At 37.0% G+C, this 25,764-nt stretch overlaps 1 protein-coding gene across 8 annotated transcripts in view; it reads right to left on the minus strand.

Moving 5' to 3' along the window:
* Positions 1-1,123: 1,123 nt before the first annotated feature.
* The window catches only part of LOC120781355 (myosin heavy chain 95F), a 40,529-nt gene continuing 15,888 nt past the window's right edge, over positions 1,124-25,764 (minus strand). For 2 of the 8 annotated variants that reach the window (XM_040113568.1, XM_040113561.1), the window contains exons 2-21: positions 11,011-11,199; positions 9,751-9,824; positions 9,316-9,445; positions 9,012-9,173; positions 8,679-8,941; positions 7,621-8,027; positions 7,010-7,556; positions 6,749-6,946; positions 6,258-6,690; positions 5,945-6,186; positions 5,776-5,874; positions 5,502-5,623; positions 5,163-5,393; positions 4,718-4,762; positions 4,510-4,554; positions 3,885-4,005; positions 3,702-3,819; positions 2,621-2,722; positions 2,459-2,554; positions 1,124-2,370 (exon numbers count right to left, since the gene is read on the minus strand). In XM_040113568.1, coding sequence (XP_039969502.1) covers positions 2,219-2,370; positions 2,459-2,554; positions 2,621-2,722; positions 3,702-3,819; positions 3,885-4,005; positions 4,510-4,554; positions 4,718-4,762; positions 5,163-5,393; positions 5,502-5,623; positions 5,776-5,874; positions 5,945-6,186; positions 6,258-6,690; positions 6,749-6,946; positions 7,010-7,556; positions 7,621-8,027; positions 8,679-8,941; positions 9,012-9,173; positions 9,316-9,445; positions 9,751-9,824; positions 11,011-11,191 — 3,768 coding nt within the window. In that variant the 5' untranslated portion in view covers positions 11,192-11,199 and the 3' untranslated portion in view covers positions 1,124-2,218. Of the gene's footprint in view, positions 2,371-2,458; positions 2,723-3,701; positions 3,820-3,884; positions 4,006-4,509; positions 4,555-4,717; positions 4,763-5,162; positions 5,394-5,501; positions 5,624-5,775; positions 5,875-5,944; positions 6,187-6,257; positions 6,691-6,748; positions 6,947-7,009; positions 7,557-7,620; positions 8,028-8,678; positions 8,942-9,011; positions 9,174-9,315; positions 9,446-9,750; positions 9,825-11,010; positions 11,200-11,296; positions 11,411-22,116; positions 22,652-24,610; positions 24,825-25,764 lie in introns of those variants that run through there. The other 6 variants (XM_040113563.1, XM_040113564.1, XM_040113562.1 and 3 more) reach the window with 6 other exon arrangements.

Raw genomic sequence — 25,764 nt, forward strand, 5'->3', positions numbered from 1 at the left:
CCTGACTATATTCAACCAATCGCACAAATTCTCACTTATACAGAACTTTTGCTATACATAAATAATTCATTCCAGATGCTGTTGCAAAAAAGGTTTGTGTCTATGATTTTTAATTTAGTGGAGTCACTAACCATAATGGGAAAGAATTCATTTTTTTGCTTCAAAAGTTTTTCGAATATTAAGAATTTAGTTCAAATTTTTTTTATAATAAATTGGCCATTATGCATATAACAATAACTGATTGATTATCATTCCCACTACACACCCTCAGAACTAAGTACTCTTCCTCCTCATACTTCTGGACTTGTTTATTCTCTGGTTGTATCTTTATAAAACGTTATAATACTATCCCTTACTGCAGAGCCGCTCAAAATAATCCGCAATTTATTTACCAACGCATACAATCACACATTTGATATCTGCTAGCGTATGATTGTGTGCGTGCGCTTGCTTAGTACTCTGAGTGAAATCGTGCTATTTGTTTATTTTGTTATTAAAAATTTAGAAAAAAATTAAAAATTATGGTTTTTGATTAAAAAAGCAATTAAGAACAACAATAATAACAACAAAAACAGCAAATACGTTTGTTAATTTTTTTAAACTTTCCATGATTTTTTCCATATCGACTTCAAGATCGTAAGTTTTGATTCTCATTAAGTCCTCTATATGCTTATTTGAAACTGAACATTGAACATTCGAGTGTATTTTTGACGCTTGCCGAATTAGCGTCATAGCGTACATGTTTCGACTGCATTTGCTTGCCTATACTCCGAGTATAGGCATGAATTATTTTGAGCGGCTCTGCCTTACTGAGAAGTTAGAAATTATTCTGGCATGGAACTATGAAATCCCATTTTGTTATTATTCGAAATAGCCAATCGAACGGGGCGCGGACACTATAGAGGTACCGTTCCCAGTGCATTCGGTTCTAAGTAGCCGGAACGGACCCGGATTTTTTTCCGGCCAAGGATTGTCAACTCGGCATCATTCCTCGAAATTGCTTCAGGAATGTTTTATGCCCCTTCAACAACAACAACTATGGTGGTACAACTTATATGCTAGTAGAATTAGACTGATTCGCTGAACGTCTTCAATTGAAAACAAAAATATTGAAACATAGCAATTTCATGTATAAAGTATTTATTTGCCATAGATACTATTCATGTTAGATATCGGTTTGTATAGATAAAATTATAAATAGACATTCTTAATGTTTAATTTCTTCAATCTACTTTTGCTAATCATAACAAGACATAGTAGTTTCTGTATACTGTTAGTTAGTAAAATAAACAAATAGCTCATAAGACTTATTTTCCATGTTTGTATGCCAATAAGTATACTCATGCCGTACACAAACAAGATTAATCACATCAATTTATTTAATTTTCTGAATTATGAATCTGTAGATTGCGTATGTAGGTTTATAGTACTTGTGGTATTGAGGCTGTAGACACAGAAATTTTATAGAATTTAATTGGTATTGAATTAGAGTACATTTATACAGTTAGGAATCGAATTTGAGTAAAATGCATTTGCAATTTCAATTTTTTAATATATATTTGATTTAATAAATTTGCTTTAAATAGTGATTCATACATTAAATTTCTAGCTAACTCAGTTATGTTTTCAACGAAGTTTTTCGAAAGTTTTTCAATACTGCGCAAAAATTGTTAGTATTATTGTTGTAAAATACTTCTTTTATTGTGGTTGCATATTTGAGGACACCTTTCATTTCTTACTTCTGCAAAATTTTAATTTTATTTTAGTATTGTAATTAATTTTTGCAAAAACTAAAAAATGTTGTTCCGATACTTCCTTTGCATTAAATACAAAACGTTTCTTTCGCAAAACATTGAAAATGATAATTTCATGCAACGCATACAATACTATAATAATAATAGATTTTTTGATTTGATAAGAACAAGCTTTTTCCCAAATCTAATGCTAACATTACTGCTACATATATTTCCCTTGCTCTTGTAGACACATTGAAAGCACATTGACTGACGGTTCTTTTGTTTGATTATTAAAAAATCGTTTTGCAAAAATACACATACAATTTCTGTAATAATTTATTTAATTACTACTTTTGATTTACTCAATCATATCAACTTAATAGTTGACGCTTATAAACTGTTTTCAATTAGTCCACATATTTCTTTGCCTTACTTCCCTGCGCGTATCAGTGTACGGCGTTGGAGACATTCCTAGTTATATTTTAGTTATTATTAGCACCCAGATTTTTATATGGTTTGCCGCCGTTACGTTCCCATTCGCGATTAAATTCATGGTCTAAAATTTCAGCGCCGCGTTTACGCGTCAAACCGGTCTCCTCCAGGCTAAGTTCGCACATTTGCATGTCATCCACGCCTGGCACAAAAGAACAGAAGAAAATAATAAATTATAAAATAAGTAAAAATAAACTATTGCATTGTTCTTTTGGTCATAAAACACGCACCTGCCACCAGCAGTATGGGCGGCTTGTCGGCATGCAACTCCATTTGCCGCGCTATCCATTGTCCATCGAAGTGTGCGTACCAGAGGCCACGTTTAGCTAAAAAAAAAACATACAAATTTGATGAACAAGTGGTCACTATACACTCTAAAATGATGTGCTCACTGTTTTCAGGCGCGTTCGCGCGCATGAATGGTATACGGAAGTAACGGTGTTGGGCAGTAGTGATTTCCTGTTTCGGATGGGCCAATGGTGGTGCCTTGTAAGCTGTATGAATACAAAAATATGAAGAAATGTAAGAAATATTGAAAATAACGGCATAAGTAGCTTATATTTTGTGCACAAAAACATCGAAAAGATTATAAAGAAATTATATTGAAAAAAGAAGATCGAACATTAAAAAATACATTAGGTAAAAGGTAAAAAGAAATGGCATAAAAATATCTTTATTTTGATTTTCATCGCTGAGCTTGTATGGCAGTAACCTGCTATAGTGATTCAATTTGAACAAAATGTTCGGAGATTGTACCGTTGCCTTGCACAATAATCCGTGCCAAATTTAATGAAAATATCTAGTCAAATAAAAAAGTTTTCAATATAAGGACATGATTTTGATCGTTCAGTTTGTATGACAGCTATGTATATGTTATATCGGTCGGATATCAGCGATTGCGACCAATGAGCATCTCCTTGAGAAGAAAATAACGTGTGCAAAATTTCAGACCGAATCCTCAAAAACCGGGAGACTAGTTCGCATATATACGGATACACAGAGGGTCTTGGCTAAATAAGCTCCGCACGTTACTGATCATTTACATATATGTATGTATGTATAATATAGTTTTTAGATTGACCGACGTTTTCTTCTGTGTGTTACAAACTACGAGGCAAACTTAATATTCCCTTTCCGGTGCTAAAATGTGTTTTTGTTTATCAGTTTAAAAGTGTAATGAGTGTTCGCAGCACTAATTTGTTGACGTGTGAGATAACTACTTTATCTAGTGTTTAGCATGTTATCATTAATTGTTTGCGATTATAAAACAATTCGTCATCCTGCAATGAATTTCCGTGAATATACATATGTATTTGCGGTAAATATTTTTAAAGCATTTTTTGTTGATATGCTTTGGACATTTCCCAAAACACGCAGTATTTTAAGATTTATGCAAGCGAATACGACATTTGTTTGACCTAACTAGTTCAAAATTCGAAGAAAATGAAAAATATTATTTTATAGAATGCTCACCTGCTTCCATGACACTCTTCGGTGCGCGTTCGTTCTCCTCCATGGTGGTGCGTTTGCGATTCTTTGCCTTCCAGGCGTGATAGACCTTCAAGCGACGATGGAACTCTTGACGACAAGCCTTAAACAAACAAGCAAATTCATTTAGAACTCACATCTTTGATATTATATATCCCTTTGGCTTACTTCGAGCAACTCAATATCACAGGATGTGTTGATAGCATCACGTAACTCCGAGTATTTCCATTTCGACAAATCGTATTTCTGCTTACCTAACGCCTGTTGTTGAGCGCGGACGTTTTCAGATCTGTGTAAGGGAAATTTTATGAAACATATGCGCATATAAACATTCTATGTGGTGGACATGAAAGTTTAGTTGCGAATGAAATGATTAAATAATATTAAAAGTGTACTTATGAATAATCTCGTGAACTGGTTGAGTTTGAAGCGAGTATTTAAAGGCGGACGGTGCCGTGATAAATAAAAGTACTTATTTACTAAATATTTTTGGTGTGTGAAAATTTACAGTGACTAGAATCGCTCGTCGGTTGAGCGTTAATTATGGATTTAGAGACAAAACCAAATATGTTTATTACCATTAAGCTTTCTTTACCACTTAATTTATGTTTCACTATTTATATAAGTACATTTGTTTACTGATAGCAAATAGATAGCTTCAAAAGTGCTAATGTATGTATGTACAACAAAATAATTGTAATGGCTAAGAATTCAAAACCAAATGATTTAAAAAAATGTTTTTGAATGAATTTAAGAATAAAGAAAATATAAGTTCAACAATTCTCCAACTCACTTATTGAAATATCGAGATGCAAACGTTGTAACACCTCGCGTAAAACTTTTTTGTGGTAAAAAACAATTAAATTTTCAAAAATATACGAAATATATTAGTATTTTTTCCAATTTCATATGATAACTATTTGTTAATAAGAAGTTGTGCATAATTTTTAGTTCGAAGTCATAAAAAACACATTACAAAAATAAAGCGTGCTGTTGTGTACCTGATAAGTTTGTTGGGAGCCATGGGCGACACATCACTTTGACCACTGAACGCAGAGGGAAAAGAAATTTTGTAAATATACAAAAAAATTTAAGAAAATGAATACATATATTAAATACATGAAGGAATGCTATGGATCTTTTATACATAAGCGAAAATTTCGCTGTAAAATAAAATAAAAAATATATACAACGATTCAATAATGATATGTACAAATATTATAAAGAGGCTCAATATGAAAACTGAAAATATATTGGATAAGGTGGGGTCTCGAATGCCTTTAAACCAACCCCATTACCACTTTATGATAACAATAGTTTAATTAAATAATAAATTTGCAATAATATAAAAAATTATAAATTACTGTAATTTACTCAGTTTTCGAAACAAAGCTGTTTACAAATATACCGTGCTACAATAGACTAAATTTTGTGCACTTAACATACTTGCGTATAACCGGTGGACTGTCCTCAACCATGCCATTCGTTTCGTTGGCCAAACGCAACGCCAATTCATGGTCACGACGCTCCTGCTCCAATTGCTGCCTGTACTTGGCGTCGTCTTGTGCTTCCTTCTCCAGTTGTGCTTGTAACGCCAACGCTGCCCGGCGATCTTCCTCCTCTTGTCTAAGCCGTTGAAGCTCCTCAGCCTTTCGGCGCGACTCCATCTCAGCTTTGCTGCGAATTATTAAAAGTGACATTAGAAAAAGTTTTAGTGGTCATTCAACTTGAAGAATAACGTAGCAAATTCTTTTGTATTCAACAATAAGTTTTCGTTGTGCTTACAGTCGTTTGTTTTCTTCGTCTTCAAGTTTCTTTCGCTCCTCCTCCTCCTTGGCGCGTCGTTCTGCCTCCAGCGCTTCCTGTATTTTGCGCAGACGTTCCTGCTCCTCTGCTTGCTTTTGTTCCTATGTAAAGTAAATGAAAAAGCTCATATACACAAGTGCAGCATCATAATTACAAGAATGTTGAAAATTACTCAAAACAATACTTGAAATACTTATTTTTATGTTTCTCTTAGTAAATTTGTTTGCAAAAATATGAATAAATTTTGAGTTACCTTTAACTTAGTGTTCAAGTCCACAGTGAGCTTATTCATATTGGCCATAACGATGGTGAAGAGACCATCGATTTCTCTTGAAGATATTTTCTCGTTTGTCTGTAAAAAATAACATTATTTTTGACTTATATTTTGCTGCTGTCATTCAATGCACTAATGGAGTACGTACCTTGATTGTTTTTATGGCTTCGTCAACTTGACGATTTATACCATTCACTTCGTTTATAAACTCATCGCGACCCTTCTTCAATCCACCAGCAATTTCAATAGTCTTTTGCGCATTAAAGCGGACTTTGTTGATCTTCGCAATGCCTTGGTAACGCGGACGATGCTGTTTGCGCGCCAAATAACCACGCACAGTGCGTTGTATGAGCAAAACGCAATTGTTGCGATACTTGATACGATTACGCACTGTAGAATAAAAATTCATCAAATGTTTTGAACGATGCTCAGTAATAATAATACGAGTAGAGTGGACTCACGTTTGATCACACACACCGCGCCGAGCGTTGATTTTACCCAACGTGAACGTATCAACCATTTCTTCACCTTGGCCACGATCGCCAACAGATTTTCAGGGTCCGATTTCATAATGCGATCGAATTCAACGAACTTTCCAGGGCGGAAAAATACCTTCTTGACACCAAATTTGAAATCCTTTGAGCTGAGGTTGAGTGATTGCAACATGGCTTCGCAAAAAGTGCGTGGCGGCAACTTGGCTAACTCGGGCGGTAAAACCGATTTATACATGTTGTACAGATCGGCGAACTGTACGCGCGACGGATAACCGTGCTCCATTAGCTCTAGCACTGAAATGGTGCCAGAGCATTTGAGTTGTGCCAAAGCTAGACCACCCTCGAAGTCACGATCGATCATTTTGCTGTTTGGCTTAATGCAACGTATGAAATTAGTTCCCTGGAAATATGACCAACTATTACTATGAGCTCTGACTGTTATACTAATTACTGCTTACATTCTTCTCTAATTTCTCCATTAACTCGGCGAGTTGTGTTTTGAATTTCGAGCCAACGGAAATGAAATTCAGTTTTCCACGTAATGCTGTATTACTGCCCGATGGAAATAGAGTTTTTAACAGCGGGTTCTCGCACTCCTGCACCAAACCCTCGAGAGAAGCATGTAAAGCATCGTTGTTTTTCTCAATAAATTGTTCCTGTGAAATATAAATAAATGATTATTCAAACATCGCACTCACATCAAGTTCACTACAACTCACCGTATTGTAGCAGACGGCGCCAGCAAAGTGGCGCACCAGGAACCCATCCTCATCCCTCAGCGTGCGATGCGCCTTCAAGCGCGATGAACGCGGCAAACCCAAACGGAAATGATTTGACCACGCCTTGTGCACCTCGGCCGTGAAGTGCTGTGCTGACGGCTTCGGCAGCTTCGACTCCTCATCCAACAGTGTATAAATGCCATTTGACTTCGCTTCGATTAAATCGATTATATCCTGATTATCGGTGAATGTGATTTCCGGCACATTTAAACCCTCACTCTTGTACAGCTCTTGCTCGTTCTTCAGAATATTGTCGTTGAAGAATTTTTGTAATTTCTCATTGCAATAATTGATGCAGAATTGCTCGAACGAATTCACAGTGAAGTATTCAAAACCAGCGATATCCAAGACGCCAATGTAGAAGTTGGAGGCTTGGAAGGGAATGCTTTGATTAATTAAAGCTACAATGCGATCAAAGAGCCGACTGTAGATTGCTTTGGCAAGTGCATCACGCGCATTGCTGGCCTCGTAAATTTTCAAGGGTACCCTAAAGCAGCAAATTTTTAAAATTATAATCTATAAGTGAGATTGTGTATGAAAATACTACTCACATAATTACTGTGCCCTTAAAGCCGCCACCCTTGCTCTGCATCACACGCGATACTAGCGCTTGTCTCAGTTCTGAAGGGTCCACACCCAGCAGTTTCGATGTGATGGTTAGCGATTTCTCCGAAGTTTCCGACACTTGACAACCACCCCGTGCATCGTCCGGAATCTCTTCAAAGGCAATATTTCCCAAATGCAAGACGGCAGCCACTAATGAATATATTTCTAGCTTATTCACTTCGCTCAAGCCCAAGCGACCCAAAGCGCGGTCGAGATTTTGGAAATGATTGTAATCGTCTATTATGGGATCCTTAAGCGGTCCTTTCTTCACATGGTTTGTGGATTTTTGAGCAGCAGGAATCAGTTGTTCCGTTTTGGCATTGGCAAAATACTGTGTACAACCGGAGAGATACTGGAAAAAAGAAAGAAAAGGAATTACATTTAAGAGTTGAGTAATAATCTTTTATAAAAATAAGATAGTTATTTTATTATGAAGTTAAGAGGTGATAGTCGCTAAAAGCTCATTTTTCAAACTTCTACAGAAAGGTATGAAACAAATTTTGACTCTCTTTTAATTGTCAAACCAACAAATAAAAATGCTAGCTATTACCATCAGAACATTAATACTGAAATTTCCGTTTATAAAGAACGAAAGAGAACAAACTTTAAAAATCATTTATTTCTTATGGTGAGCACTTTATGCTTTATGCTCATAGAATATTCTATTTTTATAGGAAATATTTTCAAGAAAACTAAGAAAATCTCCTTTTCCTCCCAAACAAGGTCTACATATCAACAAAAGAAAATTATATAGTTTTAGCTCATTAAAAAAACAGATGTACCAAACTTCTTACTATCTACAGGGAACGTAGATTAATCGGCACACCATGAACCTTCGCTACTAATCGACGTATTCTGCTATCTACTTTTCATTTAGCTTATTTGTATGTAATCGAAGTAAAAAAATGACAAACTATAAACAACAATTCATACATACTAATCCACATACGAAAGCCGTATCATAAAATTCTTTCAGTTACATATTTTGCATGGCCTCACTCACCCGATAATCATCCGGCTTGCCTAAATTAAGCTTATCGCGCAGCTGTTGCGGCGCACCTGCAAGCAACATGTAGAATACATGATAGTTGCGCTCCTCTGAACTCTGTGTGCATATGCGACTCTTCTCCAGCAAATAGTGGGAAATATAGCCGCCAACCACTTGACACTTGCCATCATAGTGCACTTCAATGAACTTGCCGAAACGCGAAGAGTTGTTGTTGCGCGTAGTTTTCGCATTACCAAAAGCCTCCAGCACGGGATTGGCTGCAATAAAAACGAAATAAATTACATTTTTCGAATATAAAAGCTCTGATTGCATGCCTCATTGCCTTACCATCTAAAATTTTTTGTTCGATTGGTCCGGCACTGTCGCTGGAATGACACAAATACTTCAGTAGATACTTGGTAGATTCTGTTTTGCCAGCGCCCGATTCGCCAGATACGATAATTGATTGTGACGATTTGAGTACGCGCATATCGCGTATGGCCTTATCAGCTGCAACAATTATATATGTATATAGTGTAAATATGTATTCATGTGCATTGTGGTTTCAATGTGTGTGTGTGTTTCTTTAAGGTTTTCAGTGGAATTCTGTATAACATCTGTTTTTTTGGGTTGAAGATAATTGTTATCTTACCTATCGCAAATACATGTGGCGGCAGCTCGCCCAAGGAACGTCCAGTATACTTCTTGATTGTAGCGGATGAGTAGAGATCACTGATTTCACGATAGGGATTCACAGCAATTAGTATGTTGGCCACATAAGTCTGCAAAAAGCAATATTTGTATTTTTAGTTAAATTTATTATAAGAAAAATAATATAAAATGCGAGAAAATGGTTACGGTTAGAATAAGTCTACATTTGTTCTTCTTTATGACGGTTTTTTTTATTATTTTACTTCAGGCACTGTTACACTTGTACTTGTCCCAACTGATTGTTGCGATTATTTGCACTCCCAAACTGTTGCCAAAAGATTTTATTACAATCGGCCGAAGAGCTCAGGGCTCAAATAATCAAATAATAAATAACGATCCAACTATCGAAATTTGATATAAATTTCTTAGTACTCACATATATTTTGTCTTTATAGTAACGTGTTTTTAAATTATCCAAAAAAGTTGCTTCATTCAGCAGCATAAGTTCACCTGGAAGAGAAAATTTAGACAATTAATTGCTTTTGTAAGCCATATAAGTTTATATATGTATACATCACTATGCACAGTTTAAACTTTTTTTGGGTAATTAGTGAGCAATGTCATTTCAAAAATTAGTCTTATCACTCTAAGTAATTTCGGTGTATTAGATAATGCTTTAATGACATAGATATAATAGCTTTTGCTGCACTTGGCTTGATTAGCTTTAGAACGAAAAAAGCACAAATCTCCAATCTCTGAAGAAATTCGACCGCAGATACATGACTTGAATGAAAATTGATACTGATGTTGGAAGGAGTGCCGTTTTGAACGCTTTCGACGTGCGGTTTGTAAAGCAAAACTAAAGACTAATCGGCGGGGTATATAGTGCAAAGCATTTCACGTGTTGAACATAAAAAAGAAAGCTCAAGACATAATGTGCAATTTCAACTTACGACATTATTGCGTGTAACTCAATGTATGAAGCGCAACTTTTTCTTTGTTTTTGTATTTTTTGTCATGTTAGCGGTCGTGGTCATAAATTGAAGCGACTTTAAGCGCTTGCGGTCTCACAGCTGGCTGCGGTTGACCTGATATATCTGAGTTTAACATCTAAGGATGTTCATGATGAATGTAGCCTGACCATGCAGACGTTACACATCTGGCCTGGTCAGTTATAAGAGTCAGAAGATGGTTAAAATTAAATACAAAAAATCACACGATATAAAAATTAGCAAAATTCAAATCGGCATCACTCTGACGAATGGAAAAGTTTTGGCAAAAGCAAGAAGACGAGTTTTGCCACGGCCGAAATTGGTGGTTGCGCCTCATATAAGACATAAGTATGCAGCGCACAGCGCGAGAAAGAGTTGCTTTGCTACAACAAACGAATTCTGCGCGGAACATTTAAATAAATGGGCAATACAATGGTGGTTTAGTCTTTGGAGAATCGAAACAAAGCCTTTTGGAATTTTTAGTAATAATAAAATCGTTTAACAGTTAATCTTCAAGTCGTAGACGCGGTGGAAGCACGTGACACTCGACGCGCTGATAAGGCACGGTGTGTCTTTGTTTCAAAGCCAGTTGAGCTATAAGCATATCTATTATTGTGTTCGTATACAAACACATACAAATGCTATATGTTTACTAAAACAAAGTGATATAAGACTACAGATATAATTATCTACACAATACTCACAATTGTCATCATGATCTTGAGGCCCATCGCACGATGAAAATATATCGTCGACGTGACAGGAGCGCTTTGGATATTTCCGATCAACTGGTTCCACCTCGAACTCCTTAGCACCGATCTCCGAGATGCGACACTGTATATAGCCCTCGACTGGATCGCGTGCCCACACCAATTGTGTGTCCATTTTGCGCACTGGAAAAAGAACGAAACTCGTTATAAAATATTACCGTTAGCATCAAAAATAGAATTCACTTATAAAATGTAGGAATGTTACTTCAATAATGCTTACGATATTTTTTTATCACAAAAAAGTAGCTACAAGCTTATCGTGCGCTTATGCTTTCTAAACAAAAAATAATAATAAAATAAAGTAACAAAACACAAAGCACCGACACTCGGCTGAATGCACGTTAAACAGCACTAACACGATTCTTTTCTGGTTAAAAGTGTTCCGCAACGCTAGCAAAAGTCAACTAACTACGCGCACCGGCTTCGGAGCACCGTCAACCCAAACACAGCAACGGTCTTGGGTTCAGCGAACACGCTGCTCCACTTCGATCCGCTCAGTTTCGTTGACTCGTTTAGTAACTATGCTGGTTGGTTCATTGGCTGGCTAGTAGCTGATCGGCTGGTTGGTGCTTGGGCCGGTCGTTCGTCGCTGTGGCAATCTAAGCGAGTTCTGTGCACTTTTTGCACAACCGCTGATTGCCATTCTCTCGCCACTCGCTCGCGCTCTCTTTAGGCCATGTCAGGCTTTTGGTTTTTAGATATATATTATATTTTTAATTTTGTTGTTGTTGTGTTTAATTGTACTATTATAGCGATTTCGCAAGCAATTTTTTATTTTTGGCGTAAATTTCTACATTTCTATGCAAAAGTGCTGGTCTGACTCATTTTTCGCTACCTGATAAGATTAAGTTCCCTTGCTGGGCTCAAGTACATACATACATATCACAATCTGGGCATTTTGCCTTTGTTGTTGCTGAAGTTTTTTCATTTCATTCATTTCTAGATGAGAAGGCATGAAATACTTGTCATTGGATATGAAATGAGACTGTGGGAATATGAAAATTCAATATATTATGTATATGTACATATATACTTAAAAAGGTAAATAACGGGTAATAGTTGGGCGAATTTCCCCTCACCGCTCACCAAAAACAGCGAAAGTTGGCGAAAATATAATTGGTAATGAGCGGTAAGTGAGCGTTCAATAGCGTCCAGCGCGAATTTAGGAACAATCACCAGACTATTAAATTATGTTGTTGAGGATGACAACAAAGAAAATTGGATAATGAGTGGTTAGTTTGCGGTGTAGGCGCATTAAGTGTGTGGACGTCACCCACATTTGCCATTATCTAGAACCCTTGACCGCGCAACTCACTTTTGCCTTACGATGGAAATGAATAAATTGGAGAAATAAAGGCGAAACTTACGCAAGCAGATGAGAGTAACAACTATGTATGTACTATATACATACATATGTACATACTATTATACATACTCACGTCCGTGCGTGTAAACTAATTTGTAAAAGCACATACATACATATATGTATATGTACAAATATTACGAAAGGTGGAATGGAAAGCAAAACAATCCAAAAGCGTTTAAGCGACTCGTTAAAATATTGATAATGACTTTCAATGGTGACTACTATAGATGGCTGGGCAGTGGAAGTGACGATGTAGTAGTTGCTGGACAACGCAGCCGCTCATTTGTTCTCGCGTGATGACGCTAACAGTTTTTTGTTTAACCAATTGACAAGGTGAAATTTATTAAAACTGTCAGTTAGCAATCCTAAATTGCTGTCAGCGTTTACCGGTCGCATCAACAAACGAGGGTGTGCACAAATTATTTACATATGTATGTATGTAAACATGTAGCGTCATGTATATACTACATACATACATACATATGTGTGTTTAAGTATGTACTCGTATTTGCTAAAAATGTTTAATTTAATAAATCTTACTGCGTGCTTTTTACTTCGTTACAATTTGCAATGGAAGTGTGAATGTGCATAAGACTATTTCAAGTCAATTATCGAAAATATTTTTAATGAGCAAGGAAGAGCTAAGTTCGGGTATAACCGAACATTTCATACTCTTGCTACTTGTAAGGATTAAAGCCGGGGAAGTACCTCCAGGTACATAAGGTCTGTAGTTATATGGGGTCTAAGTCTGGGGGTTTTCAACCGATTTTATTCTTTTTAAACACACATATGCACCGTAAAACACAATCTCTCAATTCTATTATGATAACTCATATATTAGCGCCTAAAAATAAGATATCGTGCTTTGAAATATGACTATGACAACTTGACAGTTGATGAGTCGTGGATTTATGCGTATAAGTTCGAAAGTAAACAGCAGTCGACGGCATGGTTGTTTCAAAATGAGCCTAATCCAACAGAAGTTGATCGCGCACGAAGCACCTCCAAGCTAAAGGTTGGCTGTTTTTTGGAAAAACTGGACAGTCGCTACCATACCACTGGAACAACGCAGAACAGTAAATTCTAAGTGGTTTGCCTTTCTTTGTCAGTTGTCTTTCAATAAATCAGGAAAACCAACGGCCAATCTTCACTACGACAATGCGAGCTCTCACAAATCCACTGAAACAACTGTATTTTTGAGCACTAAAAACATCGATTTGATGAGTAATCCTCCGTATAGTCATGACTTTGCAAAGAATGACTTCTATTTGCTTCGATAGGCAAGATATACACTAAAAGGTCAACGTTTTTCGGCACCTGAAGAGGCGTTCAGAACTCATATTTTGAAAGTCCCTCAATGAGATTGGCAAAAAAATAATGAAGTATTCTCTTTGATCAATATTATTTTGGCTTTCTAATCCCAAAATACAAAAGGCAACCTACGTATAATACCTGGCTAGGATCATAAAAACACATAACCAGATTTTTATCTTTATTTTGATCGGTCAGTTTGTTTTGCAGCTATATGTTATAGCGATGTTCTTTCTCAACAATGTGTTCCGAGATCGTGGTGTTACTTTGGACAATAATCTGTACCAAATTTTGTGAAGGTACCTTGTCAAATAAGAGAGTTCCTCATACAAAGATTTGAGTTTGATGGATCAGTTGGTGTGCGAAATTTCAGAAAGATATCTCAAAAACTCCTTTATTTTTTGTTCGCATATATAAGTACAAACAGACATGGCTAAATCGACTGAACTCGTCACGATGTAGATCATCTCTATACGAGTACATATACATACATATGCTATATATTTACTCAGTGAATAAAAAGGAGGGTTATGGAATTATTTCTTCTGAGCGTGGAGTCTCTAGGGAGGGCCCGATGCTCTGCAACAATTTTTTTCAAAATAAATAAAATAAAAATATCAATAAACTCCCGCATCCTTTGTACTCCTCGGTCCTCAGTTTTCTCTCTACGGCTCTGTTTATACAGTATAGGGTCTCCAACGTTTCCTTTTGAGTGTTACAAGCTTAATATACCCTGCTCAGGGTATATGGAGACTCTCTTCTTAATCAATATGTTTTTGGATGAACAGAAATGATAAGCTTGGTTACATGTTTGACCCAGATACTCCTTCAACTATCCGTTCTAACGGCTGATAAATTTTATGAAGCATTTTTCACGACATACTCGCATTTTTGACTGCCCAGATGAGACTCCACACTAAAAATGCTGCAAAACTTCATTGTGTCGAAAAGAATTTTTAAATACACGAAGTCATTTTCAAAGCTATATCTTCACCATTTGATTACTGACTGTTATTTAAAACGAAATATTACAGACCTGACAGCGAATAATGAATAATCAGATTATGAAATGCAAATACCATATATGAGTTTTTGTCAATGAACTCATTTTACTAGACAACGTTAAATAGCTGATATTAGAAATATTCTTTACGGCTTAACTTTAAAATTAGGCTTCTTTAATTACGTATACTTATGTAAATGCACCATCATAAACAATGCTTAGAGTTGCTCTATGCAATATAATGCCACACGCAGGCCATAATCTTGTCTAAGTGCTCGAATTTTTTAAATTTGCACTCAAAGAAGCGCAACAAATTAGCAACAATTTTTCAGACAATTTAACACGATCTTGATTATGCACTTTCCTATTCTCTTTAAGCTTCTAACGAAAAGTAGTTTCATGTTGCGGAGTTGATTAATAGCAAGTGGAGTTGCAGCTGAGAGTGGAGAGCAGCAGCTATCATCTTGCACTTAACCTAAGAGTGCCTTGGATGTACTGTATATATTCATTAGGATATAAGCATTAGGATTGTAATTTAATAAATATTTTTTTATTGTTTTTATACTCTCGCAACAATGTTGCTAACGAGAGTATTATAGTTTTGTTCACATAACGGTTGTTTGTAAGTCCTAAAACTAAAAGAGTCAGATATAGGGTTATATATACCAAAGTGATCAGGGCGACGAGTAGAGTCGAAATCCGGATGTCTGTCTGTCCGTCCGTCTGTCCGTCCGTCTGTCCGTCCGTCCGTCCGTCTGTCCGTCCGTCCGTGCAAGCTGTAACTTGAGTAAAAATTGAGATATCATGATGAAACTTGGTACACGTGTTCCTTGGCTCCATAAGAAGGTTAAGTTCGAAGATGGGCAAAATCGGCCCACTGCCACGCCCACAAAATGGCGGAAACCGAAAACCTATAAAGTGTCATAACTAAGCCATAAATAAAGATATTAAAGTGAAATTTGGCAAAGGATCGCATTAGGGAGGGGCATATTTGGACGCAATTGTTTTGGAAAAGTGGGCGTGGCCCCGCCCCTACTAAGTTTTTTGTACATATCTCGGAAACTACTATAGCTATGTCAACCAAAGTCTACAGAGTCGTTTCCTTCAGGCATTTCCATGTACAGTTCAAAAATGGAAGAAATCGGATAATAACCACGCCCACCTCCCATACAAAGGTTATGTTCAAAATCACTAAAAGTGCGATAACCGACTAACAAAAAACGTCAGAAACACTAAATTTACGGAAGAAGTGGCAGAAGGAAGCTGCACCCAGGCTTTTTTTAAAAATTGAAAATGGGCGTGGCGCCGCCCACTTATGGACCAAGAACCATATCTCAGGAGCTACTAGACCGATTTCAATGAAATTCGGTATATAATATTTTCTTAACACCCTGATGACATGTACGAAATATAGGTGAAATCGGTTCGCAACCACGCCTTCTTCCAATATAAAGCTATTTTGAATTCCATCTGATGCCTTCTCTGTATAATACGAGTATAAACATTAGGAACCAATGATGATAGCGGAATAAAACTTTACAAAAATACGGTATTTGAAAAATATGTAAATGACGTATTATGAAATCTCGATTATCACTTTACCATGCGAGAGTATAAAATGTTCGGTGACACCCGAACTTAGCCCTTCCTTACTTGTTTGTTTTGAAATAGTTTATGGCTTTTAGTATTGGCTCTGCTTTCAAACTTAAGAGAATAACAACCATATCTCTCATGGCACATACTACACAGGATTTCTTGGATATTTCGGCATCAATTAACTGTTAATTAAATACTAATTGCACAATTAGTTAATTGCTTAATTGTATGGAAAGTGCGCAAATTATTCAATTTTGTACACAAAAGGGCTATAATCAGCGATAACAGGATTTTCCATAACTCTATATAATATATAGTAAATACATGGCGCCAACTGCGGTAATTTATGGAAATCAGTGTATTTGACTTTGATATCAGACATTAGCACACCCCTAGTGCATGAATAATGCTCGCAAACACTCCTCTTTAAGAACTGATGTACAAAGCAAATTTTCAGCTAGCAACTCATATAGGACAGCAAACACTTATTAAGTCACAGTCTACACCCTCAGCGCGTTGAGTTGATGTGGAGGAAGTGTTACACAAACATGTGGCTGTTAGATCACACATGAAGCTTTTGAAGATGACGACAAATCCACAAATAAATTAAAAGAAAAGCCAACACGTTGTCTCAGCTGCAGTTGCCATTCACACCATCACTCATTTTCGCACTTACAAACATACATATACACATGAAAGACCATATGGATTTATGTACCTATATAAGTATGCTATATATGGTGTAGTCGGTCGATGTGTGCATCTATGTAGATATTTCACATAAATTTCAGTTGCAACTCATTTGACTAGCACTCGTTTGCATCAAGTGCGCTCAAGTGCAACATACTTCTTTCAAAACCGCTCCGCGAGCTCTGCTGTTGCATCTTCTTCTACTTTTACGTATGCAGATGTGTAATTTAAGCGCAATCTCTGCGCAGAATGGAGAGGCTGGCTGATGGAAGGGCCGTGCAGTGAACCAGTCGACATTGACAGTGGTTGACCGAGTCTTCCTTCGTTTAACATGCTGAGCAGCAGTCAAGGAAACACCAAGAATTACGAATATTTGGTAGTTGGTAGTTCGTTATTGAAAATGCGAATGGTGGAAATGCACAAAGTCAAAAGCGACATGCCCGAGTGCTTGCATACTACATATATGGCCTATGAACATATGTATGTATGTATGTATATCGCCAGATATACTGATTTCTGCTACAGAAGCAAAAAAGTAATATTTAAGTTTATGTAGCATCTAGACCATGGCGAAGTGTTGAAAACACAAAAAAGTCTTAATCTATGCACTAAGCTCTTACATACAAACTATATATGTGCATGCTCACATATGCAGATGCCTAGATTATCACCATGGTTTGTAAGGTTGTTTCCATCGTCAAATGCAATGTCCGTCCCATCTTCCGTTATTCATGCTTGAGTTTGTCACAAGCGCGTTGACATTGACTGGACTCTGAAGTACAAAGCACTCAGTGCTTAGTCGGATGTCAACGATTTATGAACATGCATTTTTATATACGTACATAAGTAAATAGGATATTTGCATGTACATACATATGTCTAGTACGTAGGTGTGCGAGTTTGGTTTAAGTACAATGAGAATGCAGTGGTGTCCGGAGGCGTTATGAAATTTGGGCCCGGATTTTCTACTTTGTGAGAAATGATTATTTAGAGGAAAATATTAACTGTCTTATATTCAAAATGTATAACAAAATGGTATAACAAAAACGTTTCGGGATAACAATTAAATTCGTTATTCCTATGAACGGACCCCATTTTCGACGGTTTTAACACGTTGGCTGCCACGTCGCACGTTTTCATGCGACACCTAAATGTTACACTGAGGCCTCGTCGCACATTTTCGTACATTTTAATATGGAATTTTACATGGAATTTGGATTCTCTGGCCTGCGGTGAACATGTAGTTGTATTTCCCATGGCCGCTGTGTATTTTTAATGGTTTTTTCAGGCCATGTCATACGAAAATGTTCGACACAAAAAAACCGTTATAACTGCAAAATTAGGGACCAAAATAAAGCCGCGAGTAGTCAAAACCTATTTTTAGGCACTAAGAAACAAAAAAGAACAAAAATAAGTTGTTGGCCTCAGGTGACAAAAATTGTTAAATGACATTGCTCCTGAACGATCAAAATTCTAAAAAGGCTTTGGCAGCCAACGTGTTAAAGCATAAATCGGCCGATACTGCTGCGATTTCACGTTCGATATTCGTACGAAGTTCATCAATTGATGCTAGCTTGTTGGCATAGACCGTAGACTTGACGTAGCCCCACAGGAAATAGTCTAACGGCGTCAAATAGCACGACCGAAGCGGCCAACTGACTGGGCCATTTCGTGAGATAACACGCTCACCAAACTTGGTTTTCAATAAATCGATTGTGATTTTCGCTGTGTGGCGCCGTCTTGTTGGAACCACATATTGTCGAAGTCCATATAATCCAATTCGGCCAAAAATATTCGCTGCCGTTCTTGATCATCACGGAAGAAGTACCGTCCCAAACCGTAATTTTTTCTAAATGCAACGGTGACTCATGCAGTACGTGCGGATTGCTGACTGATCAATAACGCATATTTTGCTTATTGACGAAACCATTCAGCCAGAAATGAGCCTCATCGCTGAAGATGATTTTTCGAGAAAAATCCGGATCACTTTGAAGTAGTTGCTCAACCTAATTCATAAACATACGACGATTTTGGTGATCAAGCGGCTTCAGTTTTTGCGTCAATTTGATCTTGTAAGGATTTCGGCCGAGATCTTTTCGCAGAATTCGCCACAAAGATGCCCAACGCTTGAGAACGACGTGTGAGAGACTGATTTGGGTCATCCTTAATTGATGCGCTAGCGGCAGCAATACTCTCGACTACTACGGGCACTTGTTTATTTCACTGGCACGGGAATAATTTGTACTGTGCCTGTGGATTCAATTTTTTTCACTAGACGCTTAATTGTTGATCTGACAGGACAGGACTGACTCGGAATTTCGGTAGTAAATTTTAATAATTTCGACTCGTTTTTGGATCGTATATTTTCCCATGATGAAATGGCACATCTAACTGAAAAAAAAAAATTTCAAAAGAGCGCTAAAAAATATGCCGTCGTTTGCTGTCTCTATCGGTCTACTTTTGGGGAGCTACCCTATTGAAAAACCCTAAAAATAAACTCGACATAATTCTAAGGTCAAATAAATAACCCCAGCGGAAGTTTTAAGGATCTTGTCAAGTTATGAAGATAATCTATATAATTTAAAATACCATAAATTACAGAAAATTTTAAAAATTTGTACGGAGGAATTTATGTTCAAAGAGTTAAATCTCGAAAATTTAAGAAACGGAGTTAGGAGTGTGAAAAAATGTTAAAGGTACACATATTGAAGATAGGATAATATCAAGAAGCGCATTCAAAACGAGGGAAAAAATACGCTATACCTTCCTGAATGTATTACTATTTCGAAGAATTTTTAATTTAAACTTAAACGCTGCAGCTAACAATCCGATTTATATAGTATTATATATTTTTTAGATAATGAGTTTCTAGTGTTGAATCATTTGAAGTGTGCCCTTAAGCAAACGCAAAAAGAGAAACACGCCGCTGTACAAAATTGCTGTTTGAGTGACTGAAAAAGAGACGAGAGAAATGCCCGTTGGCGATGCATGACACAGCGCTTAAGGTTAAGCTTATGTATGATATTCGATGCTTGTGTGACATAATTACTAAACCGTGAAATATTTGCAACTACAGATATGCAGTTCTTAGTTGAAAATAGAGGCTAGTATACGACTATAATTTAGTAACATAAAAGAACACTATGTAAAAGAAGGTTCAGTTCTTTTTTCGCTGTATGCACTCTCGATGCAACGCCTTTAAACAAAAAGCGAGGATTTTATGTATCACCACGGAACATTTACTACACAACCTTGGCGCTCTTAAAGCCGCCAACAACAACTCGCACAATGGATAATGCGAAAGTGCTGCGCTAAACAAGCCACACAGCGGAGGCTCATACACGGTTGAAAAGATTTCTGGGCATAGGTCTAAAAGCGGTAAATGGCTTTGCCCAAGCAGGTTGGACTGAAAAGCCAGGCGAGCAAAGTGATTAGTATGATTTTGCCTTGGAATCGCACTTGCTCATACACGTAGACACCCAGCAAGCACACACATCTGCACAATTACTTGATGAATGTGGGCTTTTTTGCGATTAGTTGGCCAGAGTGACACTTTCTGGCGCAGAAATCCACGTCGAGGTAATTAATAGCCTTAACATCGTTTTTAAAAACGGCTTTGCGCGGCGGTGGGTTCTAAGTGCTTCGCAACTTACTAGCACTAAACCAAAAGGTTTACAACATTATCGGCGATGGAATGCCGTAAATTGGTGCTAAAAGTGCTGAAATCCCCATTAACTTGTAGGCGACGTAGTGAGTGTTGCCATAGGTTGCCATGTGTAAAGTCAACAAAACGAAGCTTATTATCAAAAGCACTAACAGTTTCAATTATTGCATGTGCATCAGAAGAAAAATTGGAACGAAGGATTTCAGCATTACACTTAAACTTACAGTCATAACAGCAAGATGAAGACATGCCTCGTCAACTGTTGAAAATATTAAACAAGTGAAGGATATGGTGCTTAAAAATCGTCTGGCAAGTGTTAAAGAAATGGCAAGAGAGTTCGACATCTCTCGCGAGTCCGTTCGAATGATTTTGGTGGATATTTTGAGTATGAAATGCGTTCTTGCTCGAATCGTTCCGACAAAGCTGATGTAACAGGTTATTTTGGGCATTCTTGATCGTGCGAAAGCCGTTCCGAAGAAGCCGTTTACAGTAGACCGAAGAATTAAAACAAAATTCGCTGAAAAAACTGAAGGCCATCCCAAAAAGTGCTTATGTAAAGTTTTATTTACAATTTCCGGGTACTATTTTGTCACAATGTATACAGCGCCATGATAGTGAAGTCTGAACCTGTTTCAAGAATTTTCGAACTTTTCGATTGTGGGATATACATAAAGCAAGAATTTATTAACACAGGTAAACTATGGGATTCTCAAATTCTATGCCAAAAAAGCTATAAAACATTAAGATTGCTTGAAGTTGAAAATTATTTGTTGAGAATTGCCACCTATTTAAAAATAATTCAAACAATTTGAAAGCAAAAATTACATATTGCAATTTTACAGCTGGAAAATATTTAATGTAGATCTTGGAAATTTAATAGACGTTACGTCTATTAAAACTTGGTGGCTAGATATCTATCGCAGCGGAATTATTGTTTTATTTACTAACACAAATAAAGTCAAGCAGTTCTAATGAAGCCCACTTAAATTTTATGTGATCGTTTGCGTTGTAGGTAAATAGGCTGCCTTGCATTTATTTATATTGGAAAATATATGTATACCCTCTTGTTTGCACCTAAGCATGCCGAATATTTTTGTCCGACAGTCAAATGACATTTGTCGATGTTATCTACGAGTTGATAGGTGCATGAACATTGCGGCTGATAACTAATCAGTCATTGCTATGAAAGTGAAAAGAGGTGACTTTTCTGCATTTATATTCGAGAAAAAGCCAATGTTGAAATATCACTTAATTGCTATTTTTCTGCAAAATTAATACCGTCTAAGTGCCGCAATAAATTAATTGCGCTGTTGTATACTGAATAATTCAACGACCGAAGAGCAGTTAACTCCGACTAAACTGTCAATAGGAGAGAGGTTAACATTCGCACAAACCGGTTAATAAACTTACCACCATCTTTGTCGTTGCGACGTTCTGTCTTCGTATAGAAATCCATTATAGCGCAAATAAATTACTAATTAATCGTCGCAATGAGTGAGGAGTATCGAGTTCAAGTCGCGTCACAACACATACACATACGTATACAGAGCGTCCGCTAAAGATCGCAAAAAACTCACTCTATTAAAACTATGGATGTTTCACTTTCTAATTAGCTTGTGGGCGGCAAACGTGTGCGGGCGCAAACGACACCTTTTATTTATTTGTTTCTAACAAATTTGCATATGGCTTATGATGTCGTGCTGTGCATCACTGCGCGCTCGTGCACTTCGCGCAAAGTACAGTTTGAACGTTAAAGCTCGCTACACACCCGTGTGTGTGTGTGTGTGTGTGGAAATCACACGACTGTGGATATTTACGAAAATTCTGCTCGTGTAAACATTTTGTATGATTTTCCAGTAGCCATTGGCGGTGTTGCAAGTTCACATATGAATGGTTAAGAGTCGTTATTATTACTGTAATTTGCTAGGCTTCCTGCTGCATTTAGCTGTAAGTGAATAATAGTTTAGTCACATGCCTAACTGTATATGTATGTATATACACAGTTATGCATATATTTATGCACATATAGGGGCGTGTAATGTCAGTTGTTATATGTCTTGTTTTCGCATTAATGTTGCAAGTAGCGCTTTTGCTTGCCACTAAGCGTCTTTTTTATAACTATTTACACTTTCACTTAAACGGTACCGCATTGTTGTAAATATTTTGCAATTTATTAATTGTAATTGTAATGTAATTTCAGTTTCCTCATTTCTTTCACTTAAACGGTTGATTTTGCTTGCCACATCTGAGCAGCCCGCTTGCATATAAGTATCATACGAATTTGCACATTTTCTCATATAAAGAAGCGCTTGAACAACAACTGCGGAGAAGAAACAATCAGACGATTGCGTTGCTATTGCACAATGTTGCAAATCACTCGCCTATTCGCCATACTTTGCGTGAATTTTTACTAAAACATTGTTGGTGCCTCGTTGAACAGTGGTCCCAATGTCGTTCATTATTCCATTTCGAGATAAAAAAAAACAAAACTTCAGTGGTGCTCTTCAAAAATGCCTTGTAGTTTAGTTTAAGAAGCACAATTTGTTAGGTTATTTAAAAGAAACTTTTCAATAAATCTTGTTCAAAGATACAAAGCGCTCCTAGGCATACTGCTCGAATGGAATATATGTACATATGTAGCTATTAGAACGATTCGTGGAATACATGCGATCTATAAGCACCCGAAAGAATTTGAAATTAAAATCAGATAATGATAAAAATTGAAAAGGTCCCCGGAGGAACGATATATGGCTAAGCATTAGTGAAGAAGGACGAAGATTTGGAATTTTGAATCGTCGAAAGTGATTAGCCTTACTTATAAAAAGTACAACAAGAAACTGTGATAAGTATATAGAAATTTAGGTTGGCTTTAAGAAATAATTTCTGTTTTGTATAGATTATGCTATGTAGTTTAAATTGGTCTCAAGGCTTTTATCCAAGTTTCTAAAATGTTTCATCTCTATATGCAGTTCTAAAACTAAACAACTTTTGCTATTTGTAAATTCGAAAAATCTAATAAAAATACAATTTATACTATTAATATTCCATCTATAATTTTTGGAGCGAGTCTTAATATCAACGAATTTCTCGCATCTCAGCTTCTTTATAAGCACTGCTTTTAGCGTGCCAGTCATGTTCGATTCACCACTGTTGCCATTGTGGCAGCTAGGTGAGTTAGTGCCGTTGCCATTAAAGCCATGTTTTCAACATTGTTGTTGTCTTAGGCAATTCTGACCTACATTACCACATCGCACAGTACGTCATTTTATACGCAAACATAACGTGAGGCAGCTGCAACATGTAACAATAAAGATTGCAGCCAAATCACAATGCCTTCCTCCATGGCGTATCATTATCACTCGCCAGCTACATTGGCTGCAATAATAATAAAAGCGAAGAAACTACGAGCGTGCAAAATGTTACGCAGTATGGAAAATGGGAATTTGCTTGATCGATTTTTATTTCACATTTCATTTCATTTTCATTGCACCAAAACAAAACCACCGCGACGATAATAATAACAAAAGAGTTGGAATAAATTGGAACGCAACCCGAAAAATTGCCATATGGCACGATATTCGTACGCTCACATACACAGGCACACACTATCGCGGGATTACATTGCTGGAGCGTTAATATTCCAGAAGCATGTACACATTTATTTGCTTGCAACACACACAACTTGCAACCACGAAAACATGCAATAGTTTAAATGCAAGCCGCGAAAGTGACTACAAAGCGTTTTACTGCCGCAGTGCCCGAGTTCCTTTTTGTTTGCGTTGGAAACTTTCGTGTGTCACAAGGAATCCAACCACAGCACGCTTGCCCGCTGGGCGCAGCCCCAGCACTCCCTACGCCGCCATCAACAAATGTGTGTGCATGTATGTATATGCTCCTATTTTACCCAGTAACCGAGTTAAATACTTTGCTCAGTGCATAGTTCACTGTTTGTTTGTTCGCGTTCCGAGTTCGTCTTCGGTGTTCGTGTAGTTGCTGTATGTATTATGGGCTTCGAGCTTGTCGACGTCACGAATTGCACTGACACCGATTCACATTGACGTTAAATGTTTAGCTAGGATTTTATTCAATTCAGGGTGTGTTGCGTCCGCCCTTAGAGACTACTGAAAACGGACTGTGGTCATAAACGGACTCCATAGGCGTGAGCCCATATCGTTTACGATATAATGACCTCGTACTCGTGTCGCTGTCATCTCGCTGCTGCAGTTACTGGAGAAGCTTTTACTTGCGCTTTTTAGTGCGCAGAATCAGTGGATGGCGGTTATGATGACGCTTCAGAGATTCTATAGATAAACTCAAATTAATGCCCATTGTACAGTGACGAGGTTGTGAATGCTTATTACGAGCAGATGCGTATACTATATATTATAAATGCGCTGGAAACTACGTGATTTGCTTTGAAAGGCAAAGCCGACTGGATTGTTGAGAGAAATGAGATCGTTTCATTAACTTTTAAATTATTATAAATTTGCGATGCATATGGTTACGTTAACAATCGAAGCTCCGTAAGTACATTTTGCCATATTTTGGGATAGTTTGTCTACTGCGAAATTATACAGTATAGCTGACTGATTCTTTTAAAGACATATAGCTTCTATTTTCTAATCATTGTGATGTTCTCCCGGCAGAAAATATATGTAACTTCAACATACATACATATGTACATACCTACATATATCTATTGTATGTAGTAATTACTGGTAAGGTCGAGTCCTTAAGATAGTTCCAGTTGTGGTAATGTAGTAATACTCAATTTGAAGTCTACTGGAAATAGCGGTGGAGGAGAGAGGATGAGATCTCTCCCAACTTGATATTGTATTCTGGCTAGTGCAGATAATGATGTAACCCTGTATGTAATAACAAATTCGCCGATGAGTAAAGTAATTTAGAAGGTTATGAGACCTTAGCTAGTGTGTACTTTTTTCACAAACTGTAGATTACTAATTTTTATATTAAATTGAAATATTTTCATGAGCGATGACTAATTGCACGGTGTGTCCTGATAATGAAAGAGGCGTAGAATAAATCGCGCAAGTCAGG

The sequence above is a fragment of the Bactrocera tryoni genome, unplaced genomic scaffold (genome assembly GCF_016617805.1).
Source record: "Bactrocera tryoni isolate S06 unplaced genomic scaffold, CSIRO_BtryS06_freeze2 scaffold_64, whole genome shotgun sequence".
Lineage (NCBI taxonomy): Eukaryota > Metazoa > Arthropoda > Insecta > Diptera > Tephritidae > Bactrocera > Bactrocera tryoni.